Raw genomic sequence first — 27,717 nt, forward strand, 5'->3', positions numbered from 1 at the left:
ACAAACTTTTGCCTGATGTTGTAATGGGATGACTACAAGGCGAGCGGCAAGTGTTGGACTGCAAATGCAAAGCATCTTACAAGTATCAATCTTTGTAGTGTTCCAATTCATTCAACTCAAGTTACTCGTGCAGGCCCTCTTCTAGTCATTGGAGAGAAGAGGACACCTCCAGAGAATGATTCGTTTTCTGAACTTCAGATAACCATCCTACGGTGACATGAACTGCCAGCCAGAGCTCTGGTTTCCATTGACTTGTTTAGGTTTACGTGTCTGACTTTTAGATGCATAAATTTAGGGATATGAATCCCATCTTTACAACCTGGACCATTCCAGGCAGCTGTGCAAATATTGTCAGCACATATTGGGGGGCGATAAGGAAGAATGGTGTCGGAAGAGCTAATATGCAATATGAGAGGTCTTTACAGAGGCAATAATTATTAAAGATCCACTTTGTGCGTCTTGCAAGGCCAGTCTTGTGTGTCTTCATTTTATTTTAATCAAAGAGAGCTTTCCTTACAAAAGTGAACACCTAAAAGCTTTTTTCATGCATCACAGGTGGTGGTGAAAAACGCTAACACAGAAAAAGATACAGATCACAAAAATTCTCCAAGTGTGTAATTCAGGCCATTTAAAAAGCCATCTGATACTATCACCTTGTATTTTATTTTGCATTATAACCTGTCCTGAGGTAATGGGTGCACTGTAATTTATTGAGGTTGATGGAGGAAAAGATTGTAGAACATGAAAGATCCTGTTATGAAATCATCAATTTTCCATGGGCAGCATATCTAATATCTTAATACTTTTGGAACTGCTGGCTGTTTGGTGGCAGGTAAGTATGACGCTGTGGAAACTGAGCTTTGCAGCTGATATTAGAAACCTGAAAACTGAATTTTAATGAATGCTACAGAAGAGCATGCTCAAAGGAGATACCGTCAGTTATTCCATTTTTCAGGCTCCGATAAACTCACCTCAGGACTTCATTTGAAAAGTTCTGTTTGCTCATGAAAGAAGGAAGGAGAAAACCTGTAAAATAACTTTGAAAGAGAGCTGGGGGTTCTTTTTCATCTTCAAAGCATTTTTGTGTGCTTTCTTTATTGGTCTGAGACAGCACGCTGCCTCAGTCTGAACAGGCTGATGATGACACCAGCCTTTTTCTTAGCTCAAGATTTAAAGGAGGAATTTCAGATCGGGATATAATTACCAAGAAATGCAGCTTGACAGTGGTTTTCATAGTTCCCTTCACTTGCATGTGAAAAGTATTTTCTCAAAGCTTTCTCCTTCATGTTCTAGTTTCTCTTGTTATGCTGTTGACCTTAACAGCAACACGTTAGTCACATTTGGGGAAGTGTTGCAATCTAATGGGGCATGACAAACAACTGAGAGCAGAGGTGCTATAAAAAAATGAGTTCTGTTGACAATCCATCTGTCTAACCCAGGCAGCAATTGAAGAGCCTGTCTGTTCGAAATTTAAAGGGGGAAAAAATGTTTTCAAAATCTAGTAAGAACTCTAAAATGTGTAACATGTTGAGGCAAAAACACATCTGATTTTTTTTTTAATTCAGGTCTGCCAACTCCTTTTGGCTTCAGTGCTAATGTTACATTATTCAACAGTGCAACGTGTATGTGATATCATTAATGTCTGAGAAAGCAGAAATAAAAGGGCAAAATCAGAACAATGTATTATAACTCTGCAGGAAGGACATGCGATTTTTTTCTCCCAGACAGTTTTTCTTCTATCCAGAAAATCTCCAGAAATGTTTAATTTTAACAAAATCCTGTATTTGGTTATGCTTCCATTGGTTATACCTTCATTCCTAGCTTGGATAGCTAGGAGTGTACTGCCTTGCACCACCCTTCCATAGAGAGCATCTCCTGGCGACAGCAAGCGCTGTCCCTCCTCAGCCTCCAGGAGTGTTTTGTGCCTTTTCCCTTTCTAAGGAGAAAAAAATGCTTCTTGAGAAGGGATTTGGCTCCTGATCTCTTGATTGTCATCAGTGTTCCTGCTGAGCACATCCCCTGCACAATCATCTCATTTCAAGGCGAAGAAAAAGCTGGGGAGAGAAGTTTGGGGGAAGCAGAGAAGGAAGGGGAGCATGTCTCACATGTTCAGATGAGGTGTTATAATGCAACAGGGAGAGATAAGAGCAAGGAAGAGAGATCTTTAATTAGGCATTTTTTCCTTTTTCATCTAACAAAGGGCACTGTTCTCTGTTAACTCTGATTTGCCCGACTCTTGCACTGACCTGCTGTTTTTTCTGTGCTGATTTCTGGAAAATTACAGACACCACCAGTGCTAAATTTCAGGGACTGGGGTAGCTGAAAGCCACGTGTTTAAATAAAATATTTCTGTGCCTTTCCTTCCAAAAGGTGCCTGCATGGAGGTGGTAGGCTCCACACGCCCTTGCACAGCTGCTCTGCTCTGCCCCAGTTCCTCTGCTTCATCCAACAGATACCACATGTGCTTGTTAAATCATCTGCTTTTCTCTTTTTTTCCCCAGGTTGCAGAAGGCAATGGGACAACATCACGTGCTGGCCTGAAGCAGAAGTGGGAGAAGTTGTGGTACGGCCGTGCCCAAAGTACTTCAGATTCCTCACCACTTTTCTCGGTAAGCAAAACCAGACAGCTCATCTCACTGAAATGGTTTACGGCTTCACTGCCTGTGGGTTTTCACATCATATCACAGGGGAAGCTTCTTGGTATAAGGAGGGAGAAACAAGCTCTTTGCACAAGGTAAAGGAGGTTTCCAAGCCATACATGAATGCCCAAACCATTAGAGCATCCTCCCTCTCCTTCTTGCAGCACCACATACTACTCTGGATCATAGGGATGCAAAAATGGCTCCTGACGAAATCCAATAATATGGATATTGTGCAGTGAAAATTGAATCAACCTGTGTAATAATATGTTTTTTTGTACAAAATGAAACAGTTTAGCACTATGGTTAATTAAGTCTCTGACATAAAATAAACAAGCTGAAACTGTACATAATAAAGTATTTTTCTGCTGAAATGACAAATTTGGCCACAGGCCAAGAAATTAACCTGACAAATAATGGTCAGGGAAGGTTAATGGAGAAAGTAGCTTAACTCCCTGTTCAGGGTGTTCTGGGAAGCTTTAATTTAAAACTCGGGTCTCAAGAGCCATGCAGCAACAGGACTCTTTGTCTTCTGGTAGTTTATAGTCATTATTTACTATTTTTATTATAGTAGCCCTGCAGGCCTCCACAGAGAATTAAGCTCTTTTGCACTGGAGGTTATGCACCGAGCTGGTAAGTCTCCACTTTTACAGCCTTGCAGTCCAGACAGACACGATAGATTATGAATGGGAGTAAGGATACAATATCATCCCTGTTTAACAGGCCAGGGCACTACACTGATTAACCAGCACACGCTGATTACATGACTTGCCCAAGGCCACACCAAAAGGCTTTGCAGACCCAGAAGGGAAATTCAAAATCCCCGGTGTCCTGTCCTAGTGCTGTAACCTCCCTGTGTCCAAAACTCCCCAATAGTTCACCACTGCTGCATCAACACCCAGGGAAAGGGGGCAGAAGCTGCTGTAATATCACATCTTGCAGGACAAGACCCCTGCACATTGGTCCAGCCATGTGGAATAATTGCCTGCTGTTGATGCTTTGTGCCTTCACCTCTCCTGAGCACAGCATTTGCTCACCGGGTTTTAGAGACCCAGCAGAGTCAGTTAAACAGCAAGAAAAAAAACTCTCTAAGAAATTTTTCTAATACTTCATCCCACCAGAGCAGAGCAATGAGGAAAGTATAATATATATTTAATATTGTGTATATATATGTGATCATCTCTCTCTCTCTCTCATTGTGGCTGTGTTGAACTTAAGCTAATGAAAGTGGGATTCCTTTAATTGTGCACTAGGATAGGCTTATGGGACTCAGTAAACTTGCCCTTTCAGGGGCATCTACTGGTCTCTGGAATGTCCTAGGACATCTCAGCTGGTCTTCAGCTTCCTCTGCAGAAAGGTGCAGTTCTCACATAGTTCACGTGTCATTGGATGTCTCAGGTAGTTAAGGGTATCTCAAAAACCCTATGCTTAGGCAAGCGAATGGTTCCTATTCTGGTAGAAGTCCAGACTTCACTGAGAGCAGTAAGGGCATCACTTGGGCTTTCTGTGCACTTACCTCAATGTGCCAGGCCAAGAAAAAGCCTCAAACACAAGCCAACCCATGACCCTTCCCTGCATACCCATGTTGTAGCGTGGCTGCTGGCATTTGTCCAGTTCTGTCAGCAGTGAGCTCAGCAAATGTCATCTGGCCTTGCAGCTGGCAATGTCAGCAGTCTTCTGGGGGGAATTCACATTGCTTTGGATGAGTTTCCTCTGGTTAAATGTAGTTTTCTGCATCTGACTGTCATCCAGGGTTTCCAGTCACTGGGGGGCTGCCTGGTTTGGGCAGCGGTGGCCAGGGCATGATTCAGCTCCTCATAGATTAGCCACTTAAACAGACTGGATGAGCAGCATCATGAAAATACCTATTTCTCCTCGTTTAGTGTGGTAAAGCACAGAGTGACTTCCTTTGTTGGAGAAAGCAGATTCAGCACTCTTAATTTCTGCTGTTTCTAATGAAGATGTGTCTGTATGAGATAGGTGCCTGCAGTCAACAGGCAACTGTAGGTAGGAACCTGAACAGCTCTTTAGATGCCATTTGCTGTATTGATAAATTTTCTGTTGAGTGTAGTAGAAGTGCAGACACTAAGCTTACAGGTGGGCACCTACACTATAGACACTGAGGGCTCCATTCAGTTTCCTCAGCATAAGCATCTGGTGCCATTTGAGATACTCTGGGGGTTCTAAGAAATCCATGAGGCTGCCTCAACTGGTGCTAAGATACCTGCATTTAGGGAACACATTTCTAACCTGGAATGGCATCCATATCAACTGATTTTAGAGTTTTCCATATGTAAACCTGCCTCTGAGCTTGTTTTGCAGTCAGTGGTGAGAAATAGGCTCTTTAAATGTGCAGTTCAGCTGATTTTTAGACTTCAAGATGAGTTGAATAACATCGATAAACCATATATTTCTCTCCATGTACAATCAAATGATTGTAGAGTGGCTCTGGTAGATGTGAATGTCTTACAATACAGGTGAATCCCACCTTTGCTAGCATTTCCTTCTGTAAACAGAGAAACTAATGCCATTTCCAAAGCAAAAAGAACAGCTTTGATTTTCTCTGAGCTATGCACTTTGTACGATCATATACAAATGTGGAAAGCACACATAATCTTAAATAAAGGGAGGGTAAGATTGCCTCTTGTTTTATAGGATTTGTTGCAAAATTAATGCCATTAAAGTTTGTGAAGCAGTTCTTCCTTTGTAGTAGTGAGTATGATTGAATAGCTTTCAAGGAAATCAATCATCTGGTTAATGTTTATGTCTTACTCTTTGATCCCTTCATGGGAACATGAAAGCTTATACCGAAGTTGTGAGCAAGAGAAAATCTTTTTTTTATATTTATAGCAGGAAAAGGGTGAAATACTGGGAAATAAAGAGTTAATGTGGTTTTCCTGCCTAATAGAGAATATGCTCTTCAAATGACTAATATCCTATCTCATGGTAAATAAAGGATAAAATATCTCGTGGCATTTAGAAACCTTAAAATGCCTAGCATAGTCTTGATGTCATCTGACATTAAATTTTTATGCCATTCGCAAATCCAGAAGATTTTCATTATTCCATGACATTCGTCAGTAGCATGTGAAGGAGGTGGATGAAAATATTTTTGGCACCTTTCATTATTAAAGTGCAATACTCACTATCCCTTGACCAGAGCGTTCCAGCTTTCTTTCAATACATAGAAAATGACATCTGCAATAGGGATTTGTTTCCCACAGTTTCTCCAAAAGCAAATTGTCCATCATGCACGAGTTAAACAGTAAAAATTAGCACTGACAGCTTTTAAGTTTCAACTATGAGATTAATTGACTTAACGGGGCGGGGATGGGAATAAGCACGCTCTGGAATCCCACTCAATGAGGGTGAGATTATTCTGGGTTTCAGGATTGCCAAACTCCTTTTTGACTCTGGTGCTCTAAATTTACTTCTGCTCTCCTTTCCCCTCCCTCATAAAAGCGTTTTACTTCTCTTTCCTGCTCCACTTCCCTTCCTTGTGCTTAGTGGGCCTACTGACCGCAAGGACTGCAATTCATCATTAATTCTGGTATATTCCTATTGTCAAGCCATCTAGAACAGAGCTGTCCAGATCCTGCCTCTCTGCAGGCGGGTAGCGCCACTTCTAGATCACCCAGGTATGGCAGCTTCCCTGTGTGGAGCTAAGCACACCAACATGTGTGTGCATTTGTGTAGTTCAACTCAAAATCCTTCAATTTTTGAGTTGTCAAGTGCATTGAAACAATACTGGCGCTGTTATCACATATCACTTCAACTTCAGCCATATCTTCCCTCCCATGCTCCACAAGTTCCTGATTTCCCCCCATTCTCCAATACATAATGTCTTCATCCCCTTACTTGTTTTGTTCATCTTCATCATTTTTGCGCGAGACACTAACTCTTTCCTGATGTTAGAAATCCACTGCCAAACACTGGGCATGAGTGTTACAAGGAAATAGAACTTGTCGACGTTGATGGATCCCACACCATGAATTTATAATTTTGCTGGACTAGTGGAGAGTGCATAACTTCACAGGTGTAGCCAAACTGTGACAGTGCTGTCTGGAACAAGTGTTGTCATCAGTGCATTTTTGTGTGAGTAGGAGGCCATCAGAGAGTCTAGCTGGCATTGCCATCCAGTACTGGTTCATGCCCTGCTATGCTCCTATTGCATTTAGACATAACCTGCTCTAACGGGTTGAAATTCTAAAACCATATCGCAAGAAGACAACAGAAATTCTCAGATATCTATTGTGACATTCATGCACAAATAAAGAAAAAGAGATAATGCAAGGAAGCAGTCAGGAAACTGATAATGGAAATTTGCCCAATATATCATAGATCACAGATTATGAAAATACAACTTTGATTGACCACCTGAAGTGTCCATTAAATTTCCACATGTCCTCTTGAATAGTGGACATCATCATTCCTCAATCATACCTTGTACCAGCCAGATCCTTGGGACAGGGTTAGTACTTGGAAGGCTCCTGAGATTAACTGTGAGCCACTGGAGTACGGTGGCTTCTCCAAGGCTACTCTTGTTCCTCCAGAGTACAAGAGCGTAGGAGATGACTTGCCTCATCCTACAGTGGTTTACAAAAACGTTGCCACTGCTTTTTAGTCTCCCCTTGTTGCATGTAAATGACAAAGATAAACTGAAGCTGTGGAAGATGGATATTCTGGTAAATAAAAAGCCCATCATACTAGAAGAGACTGGAAGAATGTGGCTTAGTGACTCTTGCTTAGTTTGGTAAAGCAAAAGGTGAGAGGTCCCACTGCAAGAGTGAAATCAAGGAAGGGAAAGAGCAGTTTAAGCCAAAATCCCAAAAGAGCAGCATATGCAAACTGCCATGAATAGAGTCACAGTAGAAACTGTAAAAGAGAAATAAACTGTAAAGACTAACTTTGGAGATAGCTTTGATGAGCTTTTAAAGTGATTAGATGATGTTAAGGATCCAGGACATCTCCAGGGCTGCTTCTATGTGTTCTTCTGATGGACCCACAGCATTTCATCAGCAGTGAGCCAAAGATACAGAGAGGGAAAGAGGCCAGACCATGACGCTCACTGACTGCCAGGAGGGTGAGGGGCTCAGTTCTGCACCTGTTCACTGAATATTCCTATATAGTTTGTGATTTATGAGCTATAAAGGCAAGCCAAGGCTGTAAGTATTGGTCTCAGGTGAATCTTGAGTTGTCTCAGCGAAATTATCTCCCCTCCTTTGAATGTCATTGCTAAGAATGCTGTCCGTCTGGCTCAGGACATTTCCTGGCTTCAGGCTGCTGCTCTTTGTCCTGTCTAGCAGTCCCAAATCCTACATGCTGAGAAGCAAATCCTCCAAGTCATACCTGGCTTGGGATCTCCATGGAAGCAATGGCTTTTACTGGCTACCTGGAGTCTTAGAATGAGCATGAAGCTGTCTGTGCTTATTGTTGACAGCTTTTAGGTGCACTCAGAGTTTGTCAGACTGATTTCCATGGCGCTTATTCAGAAGGTTTCATGCAGTTCTTCCAGCAAGAACTAGGATGGGATAAGAGTCATGTAACCAGACTCCCATGGCTAACACCAGCTACAAAATTTGGCAGTTGTATTGTGTGTCACCTCTAAGGTACATATTTGTGCAGAGTGATACTAAGTGGAGGGAAGTCTATGGAGTAATTCAGAACAGATGCTCAAGATCTCAGCTATAGGTGGACCAAATCTGCTCATCCACAGACACATAGATAAAATTTTCAGATGTATCTAAATCACTTTTGTGTTTAATATCATTGCCAGTTGTATGCAAATATTGTCTTATATCTAAAGAACTTGGAGACGAATTCTTCTCTGGGTTTACAATCTTTTAAACCTGGAGTAACTCGGGTTTATACCAGCATTAGCATTCAGAATCTGACCTAAAGTCAGTAAACAAGCCCTTTTCTGCATAAGCAGAGCCCCAAGACTTACCTGAGAAATCATGGATCTTCTTAAGCTATTGTGAATGTTTTAAATCATCATCCATCATGAAGATTGTCTTTTTTTTATGTCTTCTATCATTTTAAACTTGCACATTCATACTCTTCTGTCAGATAGCTTTTTCATTTGAATTTAAAGGGTATCTTTTTCTCTGTGGTACATCTAAATTCAACAAATATAAATCAAGAGCTTTTTTGTTGTCTTTTGTCATTCTCTTTTTTGATATTGTGCCCAAAGTTATTTTAACTACCATTTGATCCTATGTACATCTCGGCTGTTGTGAGCATTTACACACAAAACATGGCTCGTATCATTCCTGGCCCCTGACTGATGGCCTTTTGGCAAATTCAGTATGATGGACAGCAAAGGTCTAATTCTGTCATCTCATTTTTTTTCCTGATTTATCTGTAGAGAGATTTGGAAATTACACCCTCTCTCCATACCTTCACTTTGAAAGGCATTGACTAATCCTTTGTAGCATTATCTAACTTCATCGGGACAGAAGCAATAAAGTCAAATTCACTGGATGTATGTCATTTACTGTTAATATCCAGGTCCTAATGGTTCAGACTGAAGCAATACCCAGCTATCACCGCTCTCCACCCCTTCCAGTTCTGGCACACACACACAACTCTACACAACTGCACAGAGCAAAGAGAAGAGCTCCCCATGAAATACCATGAGAATGAGCCCCTGCAGATATTGAAGAAAGTGGTTAAATAGACTACTGCAGACAGCTCCACTGATGCCACCTGCAATCTTGCAGTGTCCTCACGTGGAGCCCTCCAAACACATTTGAGTCCCTGTTGGCTCAGAGTGAGTCAAGGACCAGAGTATAGCTGTGTCCTGGGATAGTCAAATGAAATTTGTAAGTAGGATGTGGATAGGGAATCCAGGGAGCCAGTATTGTGCTGCCTTTCTTTTTGGTTAGTTAAACATATGGATGAGATGCCTTCCACTGAACCGTGGGCACCTAACATTAAGCATCTAATCTAAACTCCTTGTCTAATTTCTCCCTCCAGCACTTTCAGGACATGGGTTATGCCATGACATTTCTTTGGAAGGGTTAAGATGACCTTTGGATGCCTGATATGGCCTCCACAAGGAACCTGATAGTCTACTTTAGACTAGACACCCTACATTTCCATGGCAAAAGTTAGGTGAGATCAATCCCAACCTTTTGCTCATGCAAAAGAGATCCATCATGAGTAGATGAAAACAAACAAAAATGCAGAATCACATTTATTTTCTCCCCTCCAAAAATGATTCTCATTTACTTGAAAAAAACTTAATTTCTTTCTCTTGAACCAGCATTCTTTTCCTCAATTTGCTTTCTCAGAATAAACAGAAATACAGAATAATCTCAGAAAACAGAATAAATGAGGAGAGGGATGAGCAGATGGCAGCAGATAAGCACTACCATTGAGAACCCAAAAATGAACCAGACCCACTATTTATTTACTACAATGCTCATTTAAAAGGAAACAAGCAGTTGAGTGCATCTGTTATGGAGGTTTGTTCACTGAGGGGCCTCGACCTGTTCAGGTGCTCAGTCCAAATGTGCCTTCGTACCACAAAGGCAGAATTGTCAGGGAGCCTCCTCATTTACGTGGAATTGTGCCAATTATTTGCACAGCCCACCTTGAAGTCACAGAAAAGGGGACAAGTCAGCCAATGCTCCTGTTCCCTGTGCCCATCAGGGCAGCCTCCAGCCTGTTTAATGTTCATTTTTCTCATTTGTCGTGGACAACAGAAGGTCCAAGGCAGAAAACAGCGCTGGATGACCCCATTTCCACAGATCAGTATTGATTTTACATTCGCATTTAAGAGTGCACCTTTTGTGTTAGATAGCTCCAGCAATGTGCATGGGTGTAAATAAAGAAACTGGTGGCTTTCCAGATATACAGCTTATTTAAAGCTTGGTTTTGCTTTAGACCTTTGAGATTTGTTTGCAGCTGAGGTGTCGCAATGGATGTGCCCCACTTCTCTGAAGGATTGGTGCTGAGAACATTTTGTGAGCAGTAGCTGAACCTCTCCACCATCCTACAGAGCACCCCAAGTCATATATGTCCAGTGATACCAGCACACACCGTGTTGAGGTCCCTAAGTTGAATGCCCACTGCCAGCCCATGGCTTGTGGAGTTGCTATACCTCTGCTTATCCGGAAACACGCATCTTTTTCTTGTAAATATTTCCTGGTATACGATGACTGCAATATCAAAATATCTAGTGAGAAATTTGTCCTAGAGTTTGACAGCTCTGCTTTTAGTGTGAGAAAACAAACAGAGTTTACAAAAGGTGCCTAATTAAGGGGAACGTGTGATGCCAAGAAGGGAGGAATTATTTGTATTTATTAAGGATTGAGATCTTCACACTTAGAAATGCAATGTGCGGGAAGGGGAAAGGAAGATAAGGGAAAACGGAGGATTTCCCAAAATCCAGAGTGCAGTAAGCTTCGGGGCACTGGAGATGTGGTAGTAATAACTGCAGACCAGGTGATGTGAAAAAGAACAAATAAAGAAACTGAAGGCTGTGTCTGTTGTGTGACATGCTGATACCATGCCATAGTTTGTACTACGGCATGAAATGATGAAATAGCATGAAATACTAAGCAGAAATTGTACTGAAAGAATGATCTTGTGAGATCATGACTGAGGCAGATAAAGCAGGTTTGGAAAATATTTTGTCATGACTTACTTACCCCACTAGTTTCTCTCAGATCTAACCACTTCAGCATCCAGTTAAGTGCAAGCTATAGCTGTGTGAAAGTCTCAGGTGTTACCCAGTAACAGTAGGACAGATCAATAACAAAAATGGAACTAGAGATGTTCCAGTGGGCTCAGCCACATCTCAAGAAGAGTAAACTATAAGAACCGCTATTGCTTTAATAGCTTCTGCTTGAAAAAATCGATTTCTGACCATGGAATATGATGACAGAGAAGCAGGACAGATCGCTACTCAGAGCAGACCTTCCCCTCTCCTCTAGAAGCTATTACAGTAAAGGGCAAGAGAAGCAAGAGGGACACAAAAGCGAACACCCCGTAGCAATGACTGACCTTATATCTCTTTGTATGAATTCAGGCTTCCATTAAAAGCCAATAAGAGGTTTTCTTCCTCTAAGATCAAAGAGTTAAAACCTCACCTATGACAAAAACTGTCAGACACGTTTCTGGGTCTGAAGTGTGTATTTGAAACAGATGAGAGGCAAAAAGAAATTAAGAAAGAGAAAAACCTGAAGAGCTAGACATAGGCAACAAATTGCTTGGAATACAGTTATCTCTCTGCATTTATTCAGTTCACCTGTTCAGTGTTTAACTCCTACCTATATCAAACACCTTTTATAAAGAAAATGTTCTGGTTTTATCTATGTTCCACTAACTCCTCACTTCTCTTCCCATATGTCATGAATAAATCATGTCATTCCTCTACCAGGGCCTTTACTGGTTGGTATAACCCAATCTGCAAAGTCATTTTGATTCATATCTCTTTCACATCATTCCCAAATACATTTATAAATCAGGAAATTGACTTATAAGTTTTGCATATGTTTGTTCCTGTTCCAGAAAGTCTATCCCAGTTAATAAATTGTGTGTGCAGTGTTTTTGCTCTCCATTTTTCCCAAGGCCCAGTGATGAAAATAAATATTCACTGCAGAGCAGTTAGACCCCTTGTATAGGGCTATGAGGATCCTGGAGGCAGAGGAAGAAGACTTGGGGTCAGCCTTCTGGGCTGTTTGTGTGGGCAGCAGAGGGACCAAGATCAAGGCCAGAAGACTTCATGGAAGGTGCAGCTGAGCAGGTCCGTCAGGTGATAGTGGGAGGTTCACGTTCAAAGGAGAATAGGGCCACCATCATTGGAATAATGTATAAATAAAGGTATGGACAGGCAGAGTAGCTAGGTTAATGCTCTCCCATCTAGAAAAATGTGGATTGAAAAGGTGTAAGTCAGAGGTGAAAGCAGTCATGAATGTTGTGGGGAAAGTAGGTGGGGAGTGATTGTTTCATGGTGTATGAGAGAAGGAGTACTAAATGAAATTGTCCATCAGCAGGTCTAATATAAGCATAGGGAGGTATGTTTTCACACAACATATCAAGAAATGGTAGGACTGATAGACCTGGATGGTACAAGTGAAAGCCAAAAGTATAAAGAGCTATCAGAATTATTAGAAAGAGGTAAGAAAAAATCAGAATATAGGAATAAGATAAATTCAGTGGTTAGGTGTGTGGAACACTAGCTTGTATGCAACTTCCATTTGAGAGAGCTGAGAAGATGTTTCCACCATCACCAGGACATGCAAGATGCAAAGCCATAAAGTAATTTAGCTGCTTAACTTGCCCTGCTTCCTAGGAGGCTTCAACAGCTCTTCACCCAACTGGGGAAAAAAAAACAGGGGGTAAAGAGAAAAAAAAAATCCTTCTTGTCTCCTGGTCAGTATCAGTAATGTCAATTCATTGTTCTTTGTAGATCCAACTAAAAATTGTAAGAGTGGTGTAGGAGAGGAGAATGCCTTTATCCTCAGAAGAAACTGAATTAAAACAATGAGTAAAATCTGAGTATCCAAAAACTGAAGTAAACCCAGGAATACTTGGACATTTCCGTCATGAGTTTACAGGTGTTGGGTTTTTTTATTTTACTGGGTTTTTTTAATGCTAGAAAGAAACACGAGGATTTTTAACCAAAACTTGTCTCAGAATTTAGCCAGTCCTGCTTGTTTTCCTTCAGAGGGATTTCCTTCCCTCTGTCTTTGCTACCCAGAGCAGACAGTTTCTGAATCAAGCGAGAAAAAGCTGCTTAGGATAGGTGTGAGCCATGTACCAGATTTTGTACAACTACACGAGCTAATCAGAAGGAAATATAGGAGCATTCGGCTAATTGCTTACAACCATCAATTCCATTTTCATAATAGGCATGCCATCAAACTGTGCAGCTTAGGAAATTAGAGAGGGCTTTGTGAACTCTAAAGAAGCATTTGCTTAAACCAGGAGCAGCTGCTGGGCCAGATGGCGAAGTCCTGTCCTACACCAGACACGATACTAGAAAGATGCAAAAGCGTACGGAGGAAGTGCAATCTCTCCTCATGCTTCGTGTACCTGTTCATTAATTGCCGTGGCACAGTGCAAGCAGGTTTTCAAGGAATACAGACAGACATAGCACACAAAGAAGAGTCGTACTTTAGCATACATACATATATTATATATATAGCAGTTTACACTGACTTGGGTGGCCCATCCTGTCTGCTTAACTTTGCAGTTGGGTAGGGTTTAGCGTGCTGCAGACCAGCTGGTGTTGATCTTGGCAGAGACCCTGCTGATCTCTCTGGGGCTTGACCTGAAGCCACTAACACGTTTGCACTTCTGTGGTCAATACATCTGCAAAGAGGCAGAGCTCATATCTTGGGCTGGACCAAGAAATGTAGGGATTTGATGAAACAGTTATGGTCTGTCATGCTATCCATGAGCCTTTAAGGCACTGTTGCAGTAAAACTTACCAAAACCTGGTTATTCAGGCCTGCAGCTTCACCCCTTGCCTTTCAATAGTGTTTTAGTACTGTCATAAACACAGATATAAATGAGCCGAAGGTCTAGCCTCATATTTGCACTTGTAATTCCCTTCTGTAAGCAGTGGCTTTTACATCACAGCATACTTTTGGAAAACAAACTGTTTAGTTTCCCATCCTGGTTCTCTGGCAGGAGCTATAGTTCCTTTAACTTGTATAAGGATTACCTCTGCACATTATATTTGTCAGGTCTAGAGAACTAACTTTTTTTTTCCCCCTTTCATTTCTGCAGTTATTTTGCTTCCTCTGTACATTCATCCCCTCTTACCTGGCAGGGAGCCTTATGAAAAGGTCATCATCTTGTTCCCTCTAAATCCTCATCTTTAAACTCCTTTGTGCTGATATCTGCAAAGAGAGAAGACAGCAATGAAAGAGCCGGGGTGCTGAGATCCTTCTAATTGTCTCCCTGTGGTGCTTTGCTCAGGACTCAGATACACAATCGAGTTATTGCATCTTAGCAATTATTGTGCATCTGCCGAGCCAGGGTAGCTCCCAACATGCATGATTTACACCTTCGGCAGCCATGGAGAGATTTCACTTAATTTACACTACAATGAAAACAGTTTAGCCTAGTTGCCTTACCTCCTCTTTGCCACATGCAGAGTCGCTGTGGATGAGATGGAGAGCAGTATATCACTGCAGCATCAGTAGCAGCATCTCATAAACCGCATCCCAGCCTCATGGGAGCATATGCCTGGTGCTTCTGCAGTGACTGCGCACCCCTGAAATGGGAACTAGGGATTTTGTCCTGTGGGTGTGACAGCACCCAGAACAGGACTTCTCTTACATGCAAGGCTCCCATTCACAAGTGCACTTCTGAAGTAGTGAGACCCTCTTGCACTTTCTAATTGCTTTTGCATTTTCTAACCATGGCCAAACTGAAACACAGGAGGCTCCATCTGAACATAAAGAAACACTTTCTTACTGTGAGGGTGACCAAGTACTGGAGCAGGTTGCCCAGAGAGGTTGTGGAGTCTCCATCCTTGGAGGTTTCCAAGGATTTCCAAAAGCCATCTGGACATGCTTCTGAGCAACCAGCTCTAGGTGTTTCTGCTTGAGCAGGGGGGTTGGATCAGAGAACCTCCAGAGGTCCCTTCCAACCTCAACCATTCTGTGATTCTGTGAAAGCAGGAAGCTGAGTTCTGGTAAGACATGTTACGAGGTTACTGTTATCGTAGATAAAAGTTAGTCGTGGCTTTTTCAAATGAAACTTTTTTTTTTAATGGAAAATGTCATCAAAATGGATGTGCCTTTTAGAAGTAGATGTAATGCTTTGACAGTTGTAACATTTCTGATCAAAATGAAATGCAAACCCCACAAAAAACAGATTATTTCATGACTGGGATGGGGAAAAAGCTGTCAACCAATACCACCCTACCGAGAGGACTCTGTTCCCACCAGGGACTTGAACCTCCTTTTTCTACAACATAGAGGAGAGCCTGGAGCACAAACCTACTGGCAGTATGACGCTTTCCAGCTCTCAGTGAATCTCCTCCACTGGTCTCCTTTCTCATATAATTCTCCAGGAATATAGCTTAAAAAGATTTAGATTCAGTCTGATAGGAAATGGGAAAGTTTTGGAAACCTTGTGACCTTTCAAAAGCTGGAGATACCATTTCCAAGTCCAGAATCATAGAATCGTAGAATCATAGAATGTCCTGAGTTGGAACGGACCCACAAGGATCATCGAGTCCAACTCCTGTCCCTGCATAGGACAACCCCAAAATTCACACCATATGTCTGAGGGCATTGTCCAAATGCTTCTTGAATATTGTCAGGCTTGGTGCCATGACTACGTCCTGGGGGAGCCTGTTCCAGTGCTCCACCACCCTCTGGGTGAAGAACCTTTCCCTAATGTCCAACCTAAACCTCCCCTGGCATAGCTTCCTGCCGTTCCCTCGGGTCCTATCATTGGTCGTCAGGGAGAAGAGATCAGCACCTGCCCCTCCTCTTCCCCTTGTGAGGGAGCTGTAGACCGTGATGAGGTCTCCCCTCAGTCTCCTCTTCTCCAGGCTGAACAGACCAAGTGACCTCAGCTGCTCCTCGTATGGCTTCCCCTCTAAACCCTTCACCATCTTTGTGGCTCTCCTCCGGACACTCTCCAGTAGCTTTGTATCCTTTTTGTACTGTGGCACCCAAAACTGCACACAGTGCTCAAGATGAGGCCGCACCAGGACAATCTCCTCCCTTGACCAGCTGACAATACAGTGCTTGATGCTCCCCAGGACACCGTTGGCCCTCTTGCCAAGAGGCAAGCACTGTATTGCCAGCTGGTCAAGGTCCTGCTCTACTCTGCACTGGTGCGGCTCATGTTCAACTTGCCATCGACCAGAACCCCCAGATCCCTCTCCGCGGGGCTGCTCTCCAGCCTCTCGTTCCCCAGTCTGTATGTTCATCCAGGGCTGCCCTGTCCCAGGTGCAAAATCCGGCACTTGCCCTTGTTAAACTTCATATAGTTAGTGATTGCCCAGCTCTCTCATTTGTCCAGATCTCTCTGCAGGGCCTCTCTGCCCTCAAGAGTGTCAACGGTTCCTCCCAATTTTGTGTCATTGGCAAACTTAGATAAGAAACCTTCCAGTCCTGCATCCAAGTCATTTATGAAGACATTAAGGAGCATTGGCCCTAAGATGGATCCCTGCAGAACCCCACTAGTGACTGGCTGCGAGCCCGATGTAACCCCATTTACTATAACCCTTTGAGCCCGATCTGTCAGCCAATTGCTCACCCATGGCATTATGTGTTTATCCAGCTGTAGGCTGGACATTTTGTCCAGGAGGGTACTGTGAGAGACAGTATCGAAGGCTTTACTGAAATCCAAAAAGATTACATCAACTGGTTTCCCTTGGTCAACTAGGTGGGTAACCTTGTCATAGGAAGAAATGAAGTTAAGCAGAAGCTCTGTCTTTTCTGATACTGCCACTTCATTTTGCGGCTTCAATGTATTTCGTTAGTGCATCATTCTAGAGAGAATTTGTGTTACACAAAGTAGTGAGAAACACAAGTTAATGGGAAATGGTTCTGGAAAACAGCATATACAATTTCTGGTGCTTTGAACACTTTACTTTCCCATTGACAGAAGATCAGACTTTATTACCAAAGTCCTACTATTGGTGGGGAAACTGAGACCCAGGGAGACCACAAGAACTGGCTGCAGTTTCACTGGAGGTCTGTGACAGAGCTGGGATTTGACCTTGTAACATGAAAATCTCAGTTTAATACTTCAGTCTGAAGTTTGCTGCCTGTAAATCTCAGAGTGAGATCTAAGCTTGTGAAGCACTTCTCCAAATATTATGTTCGTTTTCAGTATAGAAATTACTAACATTAGTAATTAGAAATGTTGTTTTCTCTGAGGAGAGATGTCATTCATCACTTGAGCCAAAACTGTGGTGTGGTAAAATCTATATCTTCTAACCTTGTACTTTTTGCACCTCCCAGACATATAGTACGGAACATGAGAGTTATTGGAAAGGTTTGTTGTATCACACCATGTGTGTGAATTTGCACATCAAAAAGTGACATAAGCAGCAAAGGGTGGTAGAAAAACTTCTCTGGAAAGTGAGTTTCCCTAAAATCAGGGACATTTTTATTATTGTTTTTTAATCCCAGATATGATATATCATTGTGCTTCCCTCTACCTTAGCTTCCACATCTACTAAAGCATTAAGACAACTTTTAAAAGTATTCTTGAGAGCAGTGAGGAGAATTACAAAAAGAATCAACAATTGTGAGGAAGTGTACCTAAAAAGAATAAACAGGAGAAATATGAGAAAATTAAGCTGAAAGAAGCACCCCTTAGTTTGCTAAGAATAAGAAGCAAAGTATCAAAACCACTGTGAAAGCTAAAGGCATCCTCAAATAGAGAGGAGGAGTTTTGAGCAGGAAATAGGAAGCAGAAAAGTTCAGATAATGGTTTCCATTGTAATGAAGAACAAATAACAGATATTACGTCACACCTCAAAAAAAAAAAAGCACTGAACATTCATGTCCTTGATATGGTTGCACAAGATCTCTTATGATCCCAGTATGAACCCTGGTAAAAAGAAATGCAAACAATGACAGTGCAGAAAAAGCCTGGGGAACAGCAACCCACCAAACTCTGCTAAAGTTAACTTCTTTTGGAGCAGCTGTTCAAATGAACAAAGGCACGAGAGCCTTCGTGGAGTTTAGATCTGTTGTAAAGACAAATAACAGGAGCAAGTTTTAGTGTCAAAATCCACCTGTCACAGGGATTCAAGAAGTGAGTTAAGCCAGGGGATAGGCTGCTGCTGATTTCACTGCAAGACAGGTCTCTGGTTAGGAAAATGTTCAGATGACTCAATTGTCAGAAATTCTTGGAGGTGATGCTTGAATATTTTCATGACTCATAGCTGCATAAATGATTTACTCCTGTTTGCAGAGGTTTATGATTCCTGTGTGCAAAGAACTGCATTGTTGGAAATGTTTGCAAAGCTCTTGAGTTTCACTAATGTAATTCTTCATCTAAGAAGCGAGTTTTGACTACTGTTTGTTCATTCTAGTTTATTGTACCAGCTTTCTAGTCAGGGATGGCAGGCAGTTTTGTGTGATAAATGACACCAAAGGAATGCCATAGTGATGTGATTCACATGAGATGGACAGGGTAGGGACCATTGGTCAGAGTGGGTGCTGGGGGAATTTGCAATGTACTGTTGGATGTATTGCTTCTCTGTTATTTCTGTCTGACAAACATCTATCTTGGCCTTTTAGACTACGAACCGTAAGGCCTATCCTGGTCAGATTGTTGGTCTCTCCTTCTTTTGCTTGATTAATGTCTGTACAGCCCGTAGCCAATGTGAGTTTGAGGTCCAGCTGGGACAAGAAGCAGAGATGTCTTACAAAATGAGAAATGCTTTGCACTGGGCAGTCCCCTTACAATCCCGGATGGACCAGGAGATGCAGAGTACCAGAGAGACATGCAGACTTCACAGTTTTGTCAGTTTGGGCTGAAGGAGAGAGACGTCCTTATGGTTAATTTTTAGCCAGTTGGCACTCAACTTGTTTAAGAGTCCAGGAAATCTTCCTACCTTTGAGTATACATGTTAAAACAGGCAATACAGGTTGTCAGTATCTGGTTTTTCTCCCCTTATAGCCAAATTTTGAAATGTTTGGTTCTCAAACAAGAGTGCAGTAGATTTCCCAGGAATCACATTTGATCGGGGCTCATCTTGTAGGCAAGGTCTGGGTTTTGAGGACTGCATTCAGTTCCCAGACCTCCAACCTTACCTGCATAATGTGAAATGAGCACTTTATCTGTCCCTGTCTTGGCTTCTTGCAAGCGAAGTGAAAGATGTAGGACTTCACTGCTCTGTTCAGATCCCAGGAACAAAGGCAATATGACAATGACACTCTCAAACAATATTGGTGCACAACAACCAAAGGTCCAGGTACAACTGGCATTATGGTGCCATTAGAAGAGATTTTTTCTGGGCGCCTCAGTGTTAAAATGTACTTGTTTTTTGAGGTCTGAACTTTATGACCCAGTGGGTCCCTCCCATTTATATGTTCTGTGTAATATGAACACTTTGTAACAGAGAAAAAGTATGAGAATTTTACTCTGTTACAAGAAATGTGCTCTGGCATTTGAATCAACAAAAGTCAGACATTTGACAGCAAGCTGAATGATTCTTTTTAAATCATTCTTTTCTCTTTTCTTCCAGGGAATGTGACCAGGAATTGTACAAGCCAGGGCTGGACGGATGTGTACCCTGCGCCGTATACCGTAGCTTGTGGATATGATTCCAACAGCACTCCAGGGGAAGAGGTTTGTAAACCTGGATGGGTGGACATTAAGATTTACCAGGGATCAATACCAGAATCACATGATCTTCCCATGCCCAATTTTTTCTGTTCCCACTCTGATTCCTCAAGAAGGAAGGACCCTTTTGGGGATCCCTGGAAACAGAGATCAAATGTGTGGTCAAAGAGATAATCCTCCCTTTGATTACCAGGGGGGTGGCAGGAAATCAGCATCTGAGAAGATCAGACCAATGTCTCTGTGGTGCCCACACATAACTTCAGGTGCCTGATTTTCTATATTCAACTTAGAAACAAGCCTTCCATATTTATATTTATGCTTAAGTAGATATGGTGATTCCAGTATTTCTAGGCCAACATAAGGATCAAAAGATCAAGAGGGATAAAAGAATATAACTCACTTGCCATCAGTGCTGCTCTGCTGATCTCAACCAGCTAAAGATCTAGAAAACTGTAGGGAACACACAAATTTTCATGCAATGTTACTGAATTTTGTAAGGAAATCTGCAAGCTCTTTGGGATACTGCCTGTATATAAATTAGTAATCACTGACCTAGGTATAATTAGCTTTATAGAGTACTGTCATTACACAGGAAGGAGTTTGTTGGTGGTTTGCTGCATGCTGAGACATGAAGGGTAAAGTCTAAAGAGGATAACAAATTTAGTTAGAAGCAAGATTCACCTCACCTAACTAAAACTTAAACATCTAATCTAAACTAGTCACCTATAGCTGTCCCAGAGTCAACAAGAAAAAGCTTATGCTAGAAAAGAATATTTCACTGCAACCATATGTTTATATCAAACCTATGCCCGTGCTTTCTTTCTGTTGTATGATATATGTCAGTGTTTGTGAATGTTGGACATAGGAATCTGAGTAGTGAATAAATATATGTATGGTGAAAGGTCTTTGTCTATGGTCACACATTACCAAGGCACTCAAAGAGTTAACGGAGAATCTGAACAGAACTGAGCCAGCCTTAATAGTGAAAGAATACAGAAAATAGCAAAGGGAAAGTTGCACAAAGAATTTCAGGGCTCTACTGAAGAGAGCCTTAGTTTGCCTTCGAGGTCAGCCACCACTTCACATCCTCAAGTGTCCCGTTTCTCAGATCGAGCTGTGTGGCACCAGTTGCGCATTGCAAAAGCCGTTGTTACGGGTCTGCTCTGGGAAGGTCCTCCATCGAGAGCTCTGGTTTATGTTCCAGCTGCAAAGGGGATTTGGGAATTCCTGGGACATGCTTTGGCATCCCAATGGATTGCAGCATTGCCAGAGTGCCACGTTACCAAGAGAACACGTATTGTGTTCTCTTAATTCTTTCTTAATTATTTTCTCTCTGTTTCCGCAGTTTTGTCATGCTGTTTAAGTCTAATTTGTGTGAAAGGTGGCTGAGGGGAGTGAACATGCAGTACTAGCCTGTGAAGAAGAATAGATTTTTGTTGTTGTTGAATTGGCTGTCAATTTGGGGAGGAAGAATTAAAGGGAACAGAAAAAAAAGGAGAACAGTAGGCTGTATGGGACATGAGGTCCAGAACAGACTGATAATCTTCCATGCTTAAAACACTTCATGCACTTTTAATGCCTACTGGTCTCAGGTCAGAAACAACAAGAAAAATATGAAAAATAAATAAGGTCTGTGTGTAAGATTTTAGTTGTGAATTCCAGCAGTCCCTAAGAAGCAGATGATGTAGGCACCAAAGTAGTGCACTTATGATCTTTGCAGTGATAATGATTCCTTCTCCAACCTGACTTTTAAAAAACACTTATTAACAAATGGGGGAGTTGTTTTGCTGTCCCATTGTCAGACATGATGCACAATTTCTCCCTTGTGTGCCTCCCTCTGGTCAGAGAGGGGCCACCCCAGGTGTCCCCATAGGCTCTGCCTGAAGATGGTGAAGAAAACAGAGACCTCCAGAGGTCAGTTCACCCCACATTTCTCTCCAAAGGGACCTCTTTGCATTTACTTTAGAGGGAGCCCAGATGACTTCAGGCTAGGTGACATGAACCCAAAACAGGTTTGGGTGCAGGGCTACTGAAAGACTTGAGAGCGGTATTTCTGTTCTTTTTCTCTTACAAATGTAACTGTTTTACATTCTAATCTCAGTTACAAAGGGTTAAATATAGAGGCTACTGAACAGAAACCAAGGAAGCTAATTCTCAGTTAATGTTGGTTTAGCATCTACCTTAACTAATTGCTCTTATCACGTTCCTGTGAAATTAAGCAGAGGCTTTTAGAAGTCAGAGAGAGAATGATGAAATTGCTTAATTTCATTCTGTAGATCAGTCTAGATCTATGGCTAGAACCCAGGCATCCTGGCATGCATTTCCTTCACGTCTCTAAATCCCTCTTTTTTCTAATAAGAATATTTTAGTAATCTGAGCTCTGAGTGAAATTCCAATTCCATTTATGATCTTGGGTCAAATTCTCTGGTTTGATATCTGTAAAATAGGAAGTGATTGTCATTAGCAAGTGCAAATGAAGAGTGAGAAGTCATTATGTGCTGTTTCCAGAACAGAGATGACCCCACATGCTACATTAAAGCTGAATGCAGAGCCATCTCTCTGTACACAAGAAGGACTGGTTACCATAAAATATAAGGGCAGGGAATTGCTTGTTGAATAACACCAAGATCTTTCTGTGCATAACTTGCTCCTGTGACTAACTCTAAGGAGCAAAAGGCCTCTACCTGTATTCATACTGGAGAGTTTCCATCGACCACCCCACTACTGACATCTCCTACGATATCTCTTAATTTCCTCTCCCCCATTTCTCTGCTCTCCTAAATATAATGTGGGACAATCTCTTCCTCAAACTCAGCCCCCTACCACAAGCTCCCTCCTTCCGCTGGCCAGGTCTTTCCTGGAACACTCCTGCTCTGGTGCCATCAAGAAGGAAACTAGACAATGAGAGAAAGACAAAATCAACATGAAGGAAGTTGACTGCTTTTATTGGAAAAGTCTCAGCTGCCTTTAGGAGCCCAAACTCAAACAAGACTGGAAACAAGACTATTTCGTTAGCTTTGGGTGGAATATGCAAGACAGTGGAGTAGAAAGGTGGAACCTCCACTGTTCCTTACTGCAGTCCAAGTCCCTCCATGCAGTGCAGATGAGTGAGGCTTAGGTATGCCCATACCATATTGGGTGACTCCATCACCATAGTAACCTCCTGGCATCATATGGGCAAGACCAGATAGATAAATTGGCCTGAAACCCTTGCTATGAATTATGTTTTCAGAGTTACTGACCCAAAGCTCTTAGTGATGTGAATTCATTGAATGGGGCTGTAAAGACACTGTGCTTTCAGCCGTCTCTGAGATCTGTGGTCTAAGCAGCAATATAGATACAACCAGTGTAACCTTTGCATTCTCTGAAAGCTCTGTCTTGTTTTAACACCCCTCCAAGCTGGCTTGTGCAAATGCTGGAGGATTACTACTCATCTCAGCCTCACTGGTTCTGTAAAGTACCTAGTACTTGCCAAGGCCTATGAAAACAGCGTATAAAAATGTGAACCCTCACTGTTATTAAAGAGTGTTTTGCCAAACAAGGTTGGGTTTAGATTTTCTGTCTAAAGTGCTCTTTGCAGTTTTGGTTGTTTGGGTTTTTTATAGAAAATGGTGACAAGGAGGGCAGAGGAGTGTCAATCAAAGAATGGAAAAATAAGATTTTCCACAAACTGAGTTAGATTCTCATAAAAACTTGGATTTTTCATTGATAAAACAAATGTCCAAATACCAACTAATCTTTTGTCCTTTTTTTAAGCTTAAAGTGAAAATGTATTGATTTAGAGTGTTGCTGGAGAGCCTTAGGAGAGCTGGAGTTTTGTTGCCTTACTTCCCTGTTTTATTTAGACCAGGATTCCCTGTTGGATTTAAGTCCCGTGGTGTCCCATGCTCAGAGATTCCCTCTGTGTGCTGTCAAAGAGAAAAGCCGTGAACTAATTTCCAACTTAACATATATTTCTGAATTAACGTATCTGTGATTCCAATGAGAAGATTTTAAGTTTTTACATGTCGAAACACAATGTCTAAATTCCACAAAAGCAAAACAATTTCCAGACCAGTTTTGTCCTCAAACTTCCTTAATAAGATGAAGCTCATCATACTTACCACCTCAGAGCTGATGTGTCAGTGTGCTGTTTAACTGAACATTAGTCATTCCTGTTCCACAAGATTAAAACCATGTCGCTGTCTCTGCAAGTGTCAAATCAGACTCCTTCCTGCATGAACTTTTCCCTTGTGTAACTGTAACCTGGTTTTGGAGTGATCCGAGCTCTACTGCAACCGGACACATTCTTCCTATTCACAGTGGTGGTATTTGAGTCATGTACTCTACTGGATGTGGTTTTAAAGGGTGAAGGATTTGGAGATTTTTTAAGGGAATGGAGTAGGATGATTTCCTTGTCTCACCAAGAAAGTCAGTAAAAGCTCAGTGATGGTGTATTTAGGAATGCATGTTGGCAGCTCTTTGAAAGACCTGTTTCATTTCTTTCCTTCACATTAGCAAACGGCGTTCTATGGCACAGTCAAGACTGGCTACACCATTGGACATACCTTATCGCTCATTGCTCTCACGGCTGCTATGATCATTTTATGTCTCTTCAGGTAAGACCATGAGCAAAGAAGGCATAGGTAAGGGGATGACTTGAAGGACATAGTGGCTGTTTACGTTATAGACTATGAGTGTTGCAGATGGATGCAAAAGACTTCTGTCAAGTCTCAGTTGGACAGGGAAGGAAAGTTCCTTCATCTTTCGGTACCACTGTTTTCTGGTATGTGATTTGTGGCCTTTGTGTGAGAGTTATAACCCCGGTCCAATTATTTAGGTGGGAATCCTCTCACTAAACGTAGATTGTTACGTGGTGGATCTCTGTATTAGAGGCCATTATCCCATAAGCTTGTTATAGTCCACAGAGACCTAGTCAGTGTGGTATATATGGATACTATGGAATGATGCATTTCTACTAAATTAGGTATTCAAAATGATACAGGTGAATCACACCCCAAAACTACCTATTTCAGAAGTGCTTCCTGCTATAGTTCTATGGCAAGACCTAGACACCCAGAGCCATTTTATACATGCTGGACCTGCTGAGATGTGCACAAGGGTAGCAGATATAATGCAGGACCTTCAGGAGACCCAGGGCCTTATGGATTGATGTGCAGATACTCTACAGCATGTCAGCTGGCATTAGATGCCTAGATTGCAGCCAATGAATTAATCTTCTGTCTCCATTGTTTATAGTAGATTCAGGCATCTAAATTTGGGTGCCTCCAATGAGGAAGTCTGCATATAAGGTAATCTCCTATTATAATATTGTTTATGTATAGGGAGAACAGCACAAAGCAGACCTCTGTGAGATGGAAGAACCTTCTAGATGTGATTCCACCTCCTCATGCCACTCTCCAGTGGCTTCCCTGAAATGTGTTATATGGTTGTCCAATTTATGACAATATCTGGTCCAGACATTGTCCTCAAATAAAGCTGTAGGAAACAGCATACGTTCTAGGGTAACTCTCACACTTATACCAAGACCGGCCTCACCGTTCAAGATCTTTGCACTTCTCAGCACATGGGCTCTTTCCACTCCTCTTACAAGGGAAGAGTGAATCAGACACGCATGCAAATTATCTCATCTCAATAAGGTACAAGGTGCCAGCCAAGCTGGTGAAACTGTCAGGGCTCACACTCTTCATTTGTGGGAAACAACGTAATTTGACTTGCCTTCACCTGCAAGTACAGAGGACTCAGCTCGGTCACATTATCTTGCTATTGTCAGAGATTAAGAGCATAAACTCTGCTAATGCACAGTGACTCATTAAGAGGTGGTAATTTGATCATGTTGCTGAGTGAGGTCTGCTGTGGTTCTGATGACTGTACAAAGTACCCATTTCCAGAGTATTAGGCCTTTCACTTTAGCTGATGTAAAGTCTCACTTGAAAAAAAGACCTATTTGATCAGAATTCATCTTCAAAATATTAGTGGGCAAGAGACAGAAAAAACCTGGTGTTGTTCTCAATATTATTAATAACTAGTCATTTTTAAGTTAAAATATAGTTTGTATTGCTCCAGAAAATCTGTAATATGTGTTAATTTTGGCAGCAGCTGCTAAGAATTTATTTCTTTTCCTGAAGAAACATTTCACTTTGAAAAGGATTATTGCAGTACAAACATTCTGTAGAAAACAGGCCTTTATCATGAGCAGAGTTTACTCAAAAACATTTCTTTTCCAGTGGAGAGCAGTATGATGGACCTGTTTTCTGTCATTCTGTATTTTGACCTTTTTTTCTGAGAATTGGAAAAGCAGCAAATGTATGGATTGCCACATGTTTTGTGGATTTAAAAAGGCTTAAGTGGATTTGTGGTGATTTACATCAGAACATAGTCTGTCTCACGGTTTCTAATGTTTAATTGTAAGTCTATATCTTGGCAGAAGAAACATGTAAATAGATAAATAATGCTTTTAAGAAGCCTTGCTATTCAGAACTGTTGTTTCATCTCTTCCTGACAGAAAACTACACTGTACTCGAAATTATATCCATATGCACCTCTTCATGTCCTTCATAATGAGAGCCATCGCAGTCTTCATAAAAGATGTCATCCTATTTGAAAGCGGAGAATCTGAACACTGCTTTGTGAGTTCAGTAAGTAGCCATGCACATTGAAGTTTCCACCTTGTTCTGTTGGTCCTCTTAATGCATCAAAAATTACCTTGCAAATGCATGTGAGACAGTACTTTGGGAAGATTTCAGGTTTTTTCTCATTTGAAAGAAACAAAAACATGACTGCTGCAGTTTAATTTGTATGGAAAAGGCATAAAATAAATTAGCAGAGTCAAAAGTTTATAGGCGTCTGGTCCCTTCTGAGGTCAAACCCACAATGGGGGTTCTACAAGATTTTGGGGCTCCGGTCAGTCCTGTGTCCATCTCCCAGCCCCATGCTAATTTCTTGGATATCCTGGTCAAAGAAGACTTGCAGTCCTGTGTTTAGGGATTCAGTAAAACCTTTCCCTTCAGTGAGAGTGGGAGTCAGATCCAGTTCACGTAACTGGGTATCTACAGGGTAAAAGTCCCTATACATAAGCTACTGTGTAATCTGCAGCCATATTCAGTCAAGCTCTAATTAATACACTCACTGGAGTCTGGAGAGCTGTTCACCTCGCTTTGAAGATGGCACCTGCATTTGGATGGCTCTCTGGGCTCCACTGATTGCAGTGACCAGATCTCTGCAGGAGTTTGGGCAGGAAATCTATGTGTAGACATCATTGTCTATCTTTCATCTGGATCTGTATCCCACGCTAGCTGTCTGCAACTATGAGATTTCCCCATTGGGGTGATAAATGAGGGAAATAAAGGAGTTGGGATATTTTCTTCACTTTCAAACTCAGTGTTACCAGCTGGAGCAAACAGTAAGGAGGGAGAAGAGCTGTTTATCTAAAGGCCATATTGACGTAAGAGGACACTGGTCATGAATAAATTTAGGCGGGAAATTGAAATCACCAAAATAGAGATGTGATCAGAAGTCATCCAAAAAAAGAAAAGGAACCCTCCATAATAAATTCATAACATTAGATGAGCTGCTTGCTGGTAATAGCAGGGGACTGGGCACAGCAGTCCAGCAGATCCCTTCTGAACCTGTTTTTTATGTCATACACCACCAGAAAAAAGATTCTCTTTTCCATCCACCCAGTTTCTTCCTTGCCTTCTGGATTTTCTGTATCCTTACCCTGAGTCCTGTCCCTGCTGTTATAATGACCTTTCTGCTTGAGCACTTCTCAGCTGATATCAAAGAGAAGCCT

At 41.8% G+C, this 27,717-nt stretch overlaps 1 protein-coding gene across 1 annotated transcript in view; it reads left to right on the forward strand.

Annotated features, from left to right (window-relative positions):
* The window catches only part of LOC104021742 (vasoactive intestinal polypeptide receptor), a 119,262-nt gene that overhangs the window by 54,775 nt on the left and 36,770 nt on the right, over positions 1–27,717 (forward strand). Inside the window, exons 3-6 of the mRNA XM_087731460.1 lie at positions 2,502–2,609; positions 19,828–19,931; positions 24,423–24,523; positions 26,431–26,563. Coding sequence (XP_087587586.1) covers positions 2,502–2,609; positions 19,828–19,931; positions 24,423–24,523; positions 26,431–26,563 — 446 coding nt within the window. The remainder of the gene's footprint in view (positions 1–2,501; positions 2,610–19,827; positions 19,932–24,422; positions 24,524–26,430; positions 26,564–27,717) is intronic.

Source organism: Nipponia nippon, unplaced genomic scaffold, assembly GCF_047370975.1.
Source record: "Nipponia nippon isolate SJK-2023a ecotype South Korea unplaced genomic scaffold, ASM4737097v1 scaffold_1, whole genome shotgun sequence".
NCBI lineage: Eukaryota > Metazoa > Chordata > Aves > Pelecaniformes > Threskiornithidae > Nipponia > Nipponia nippon.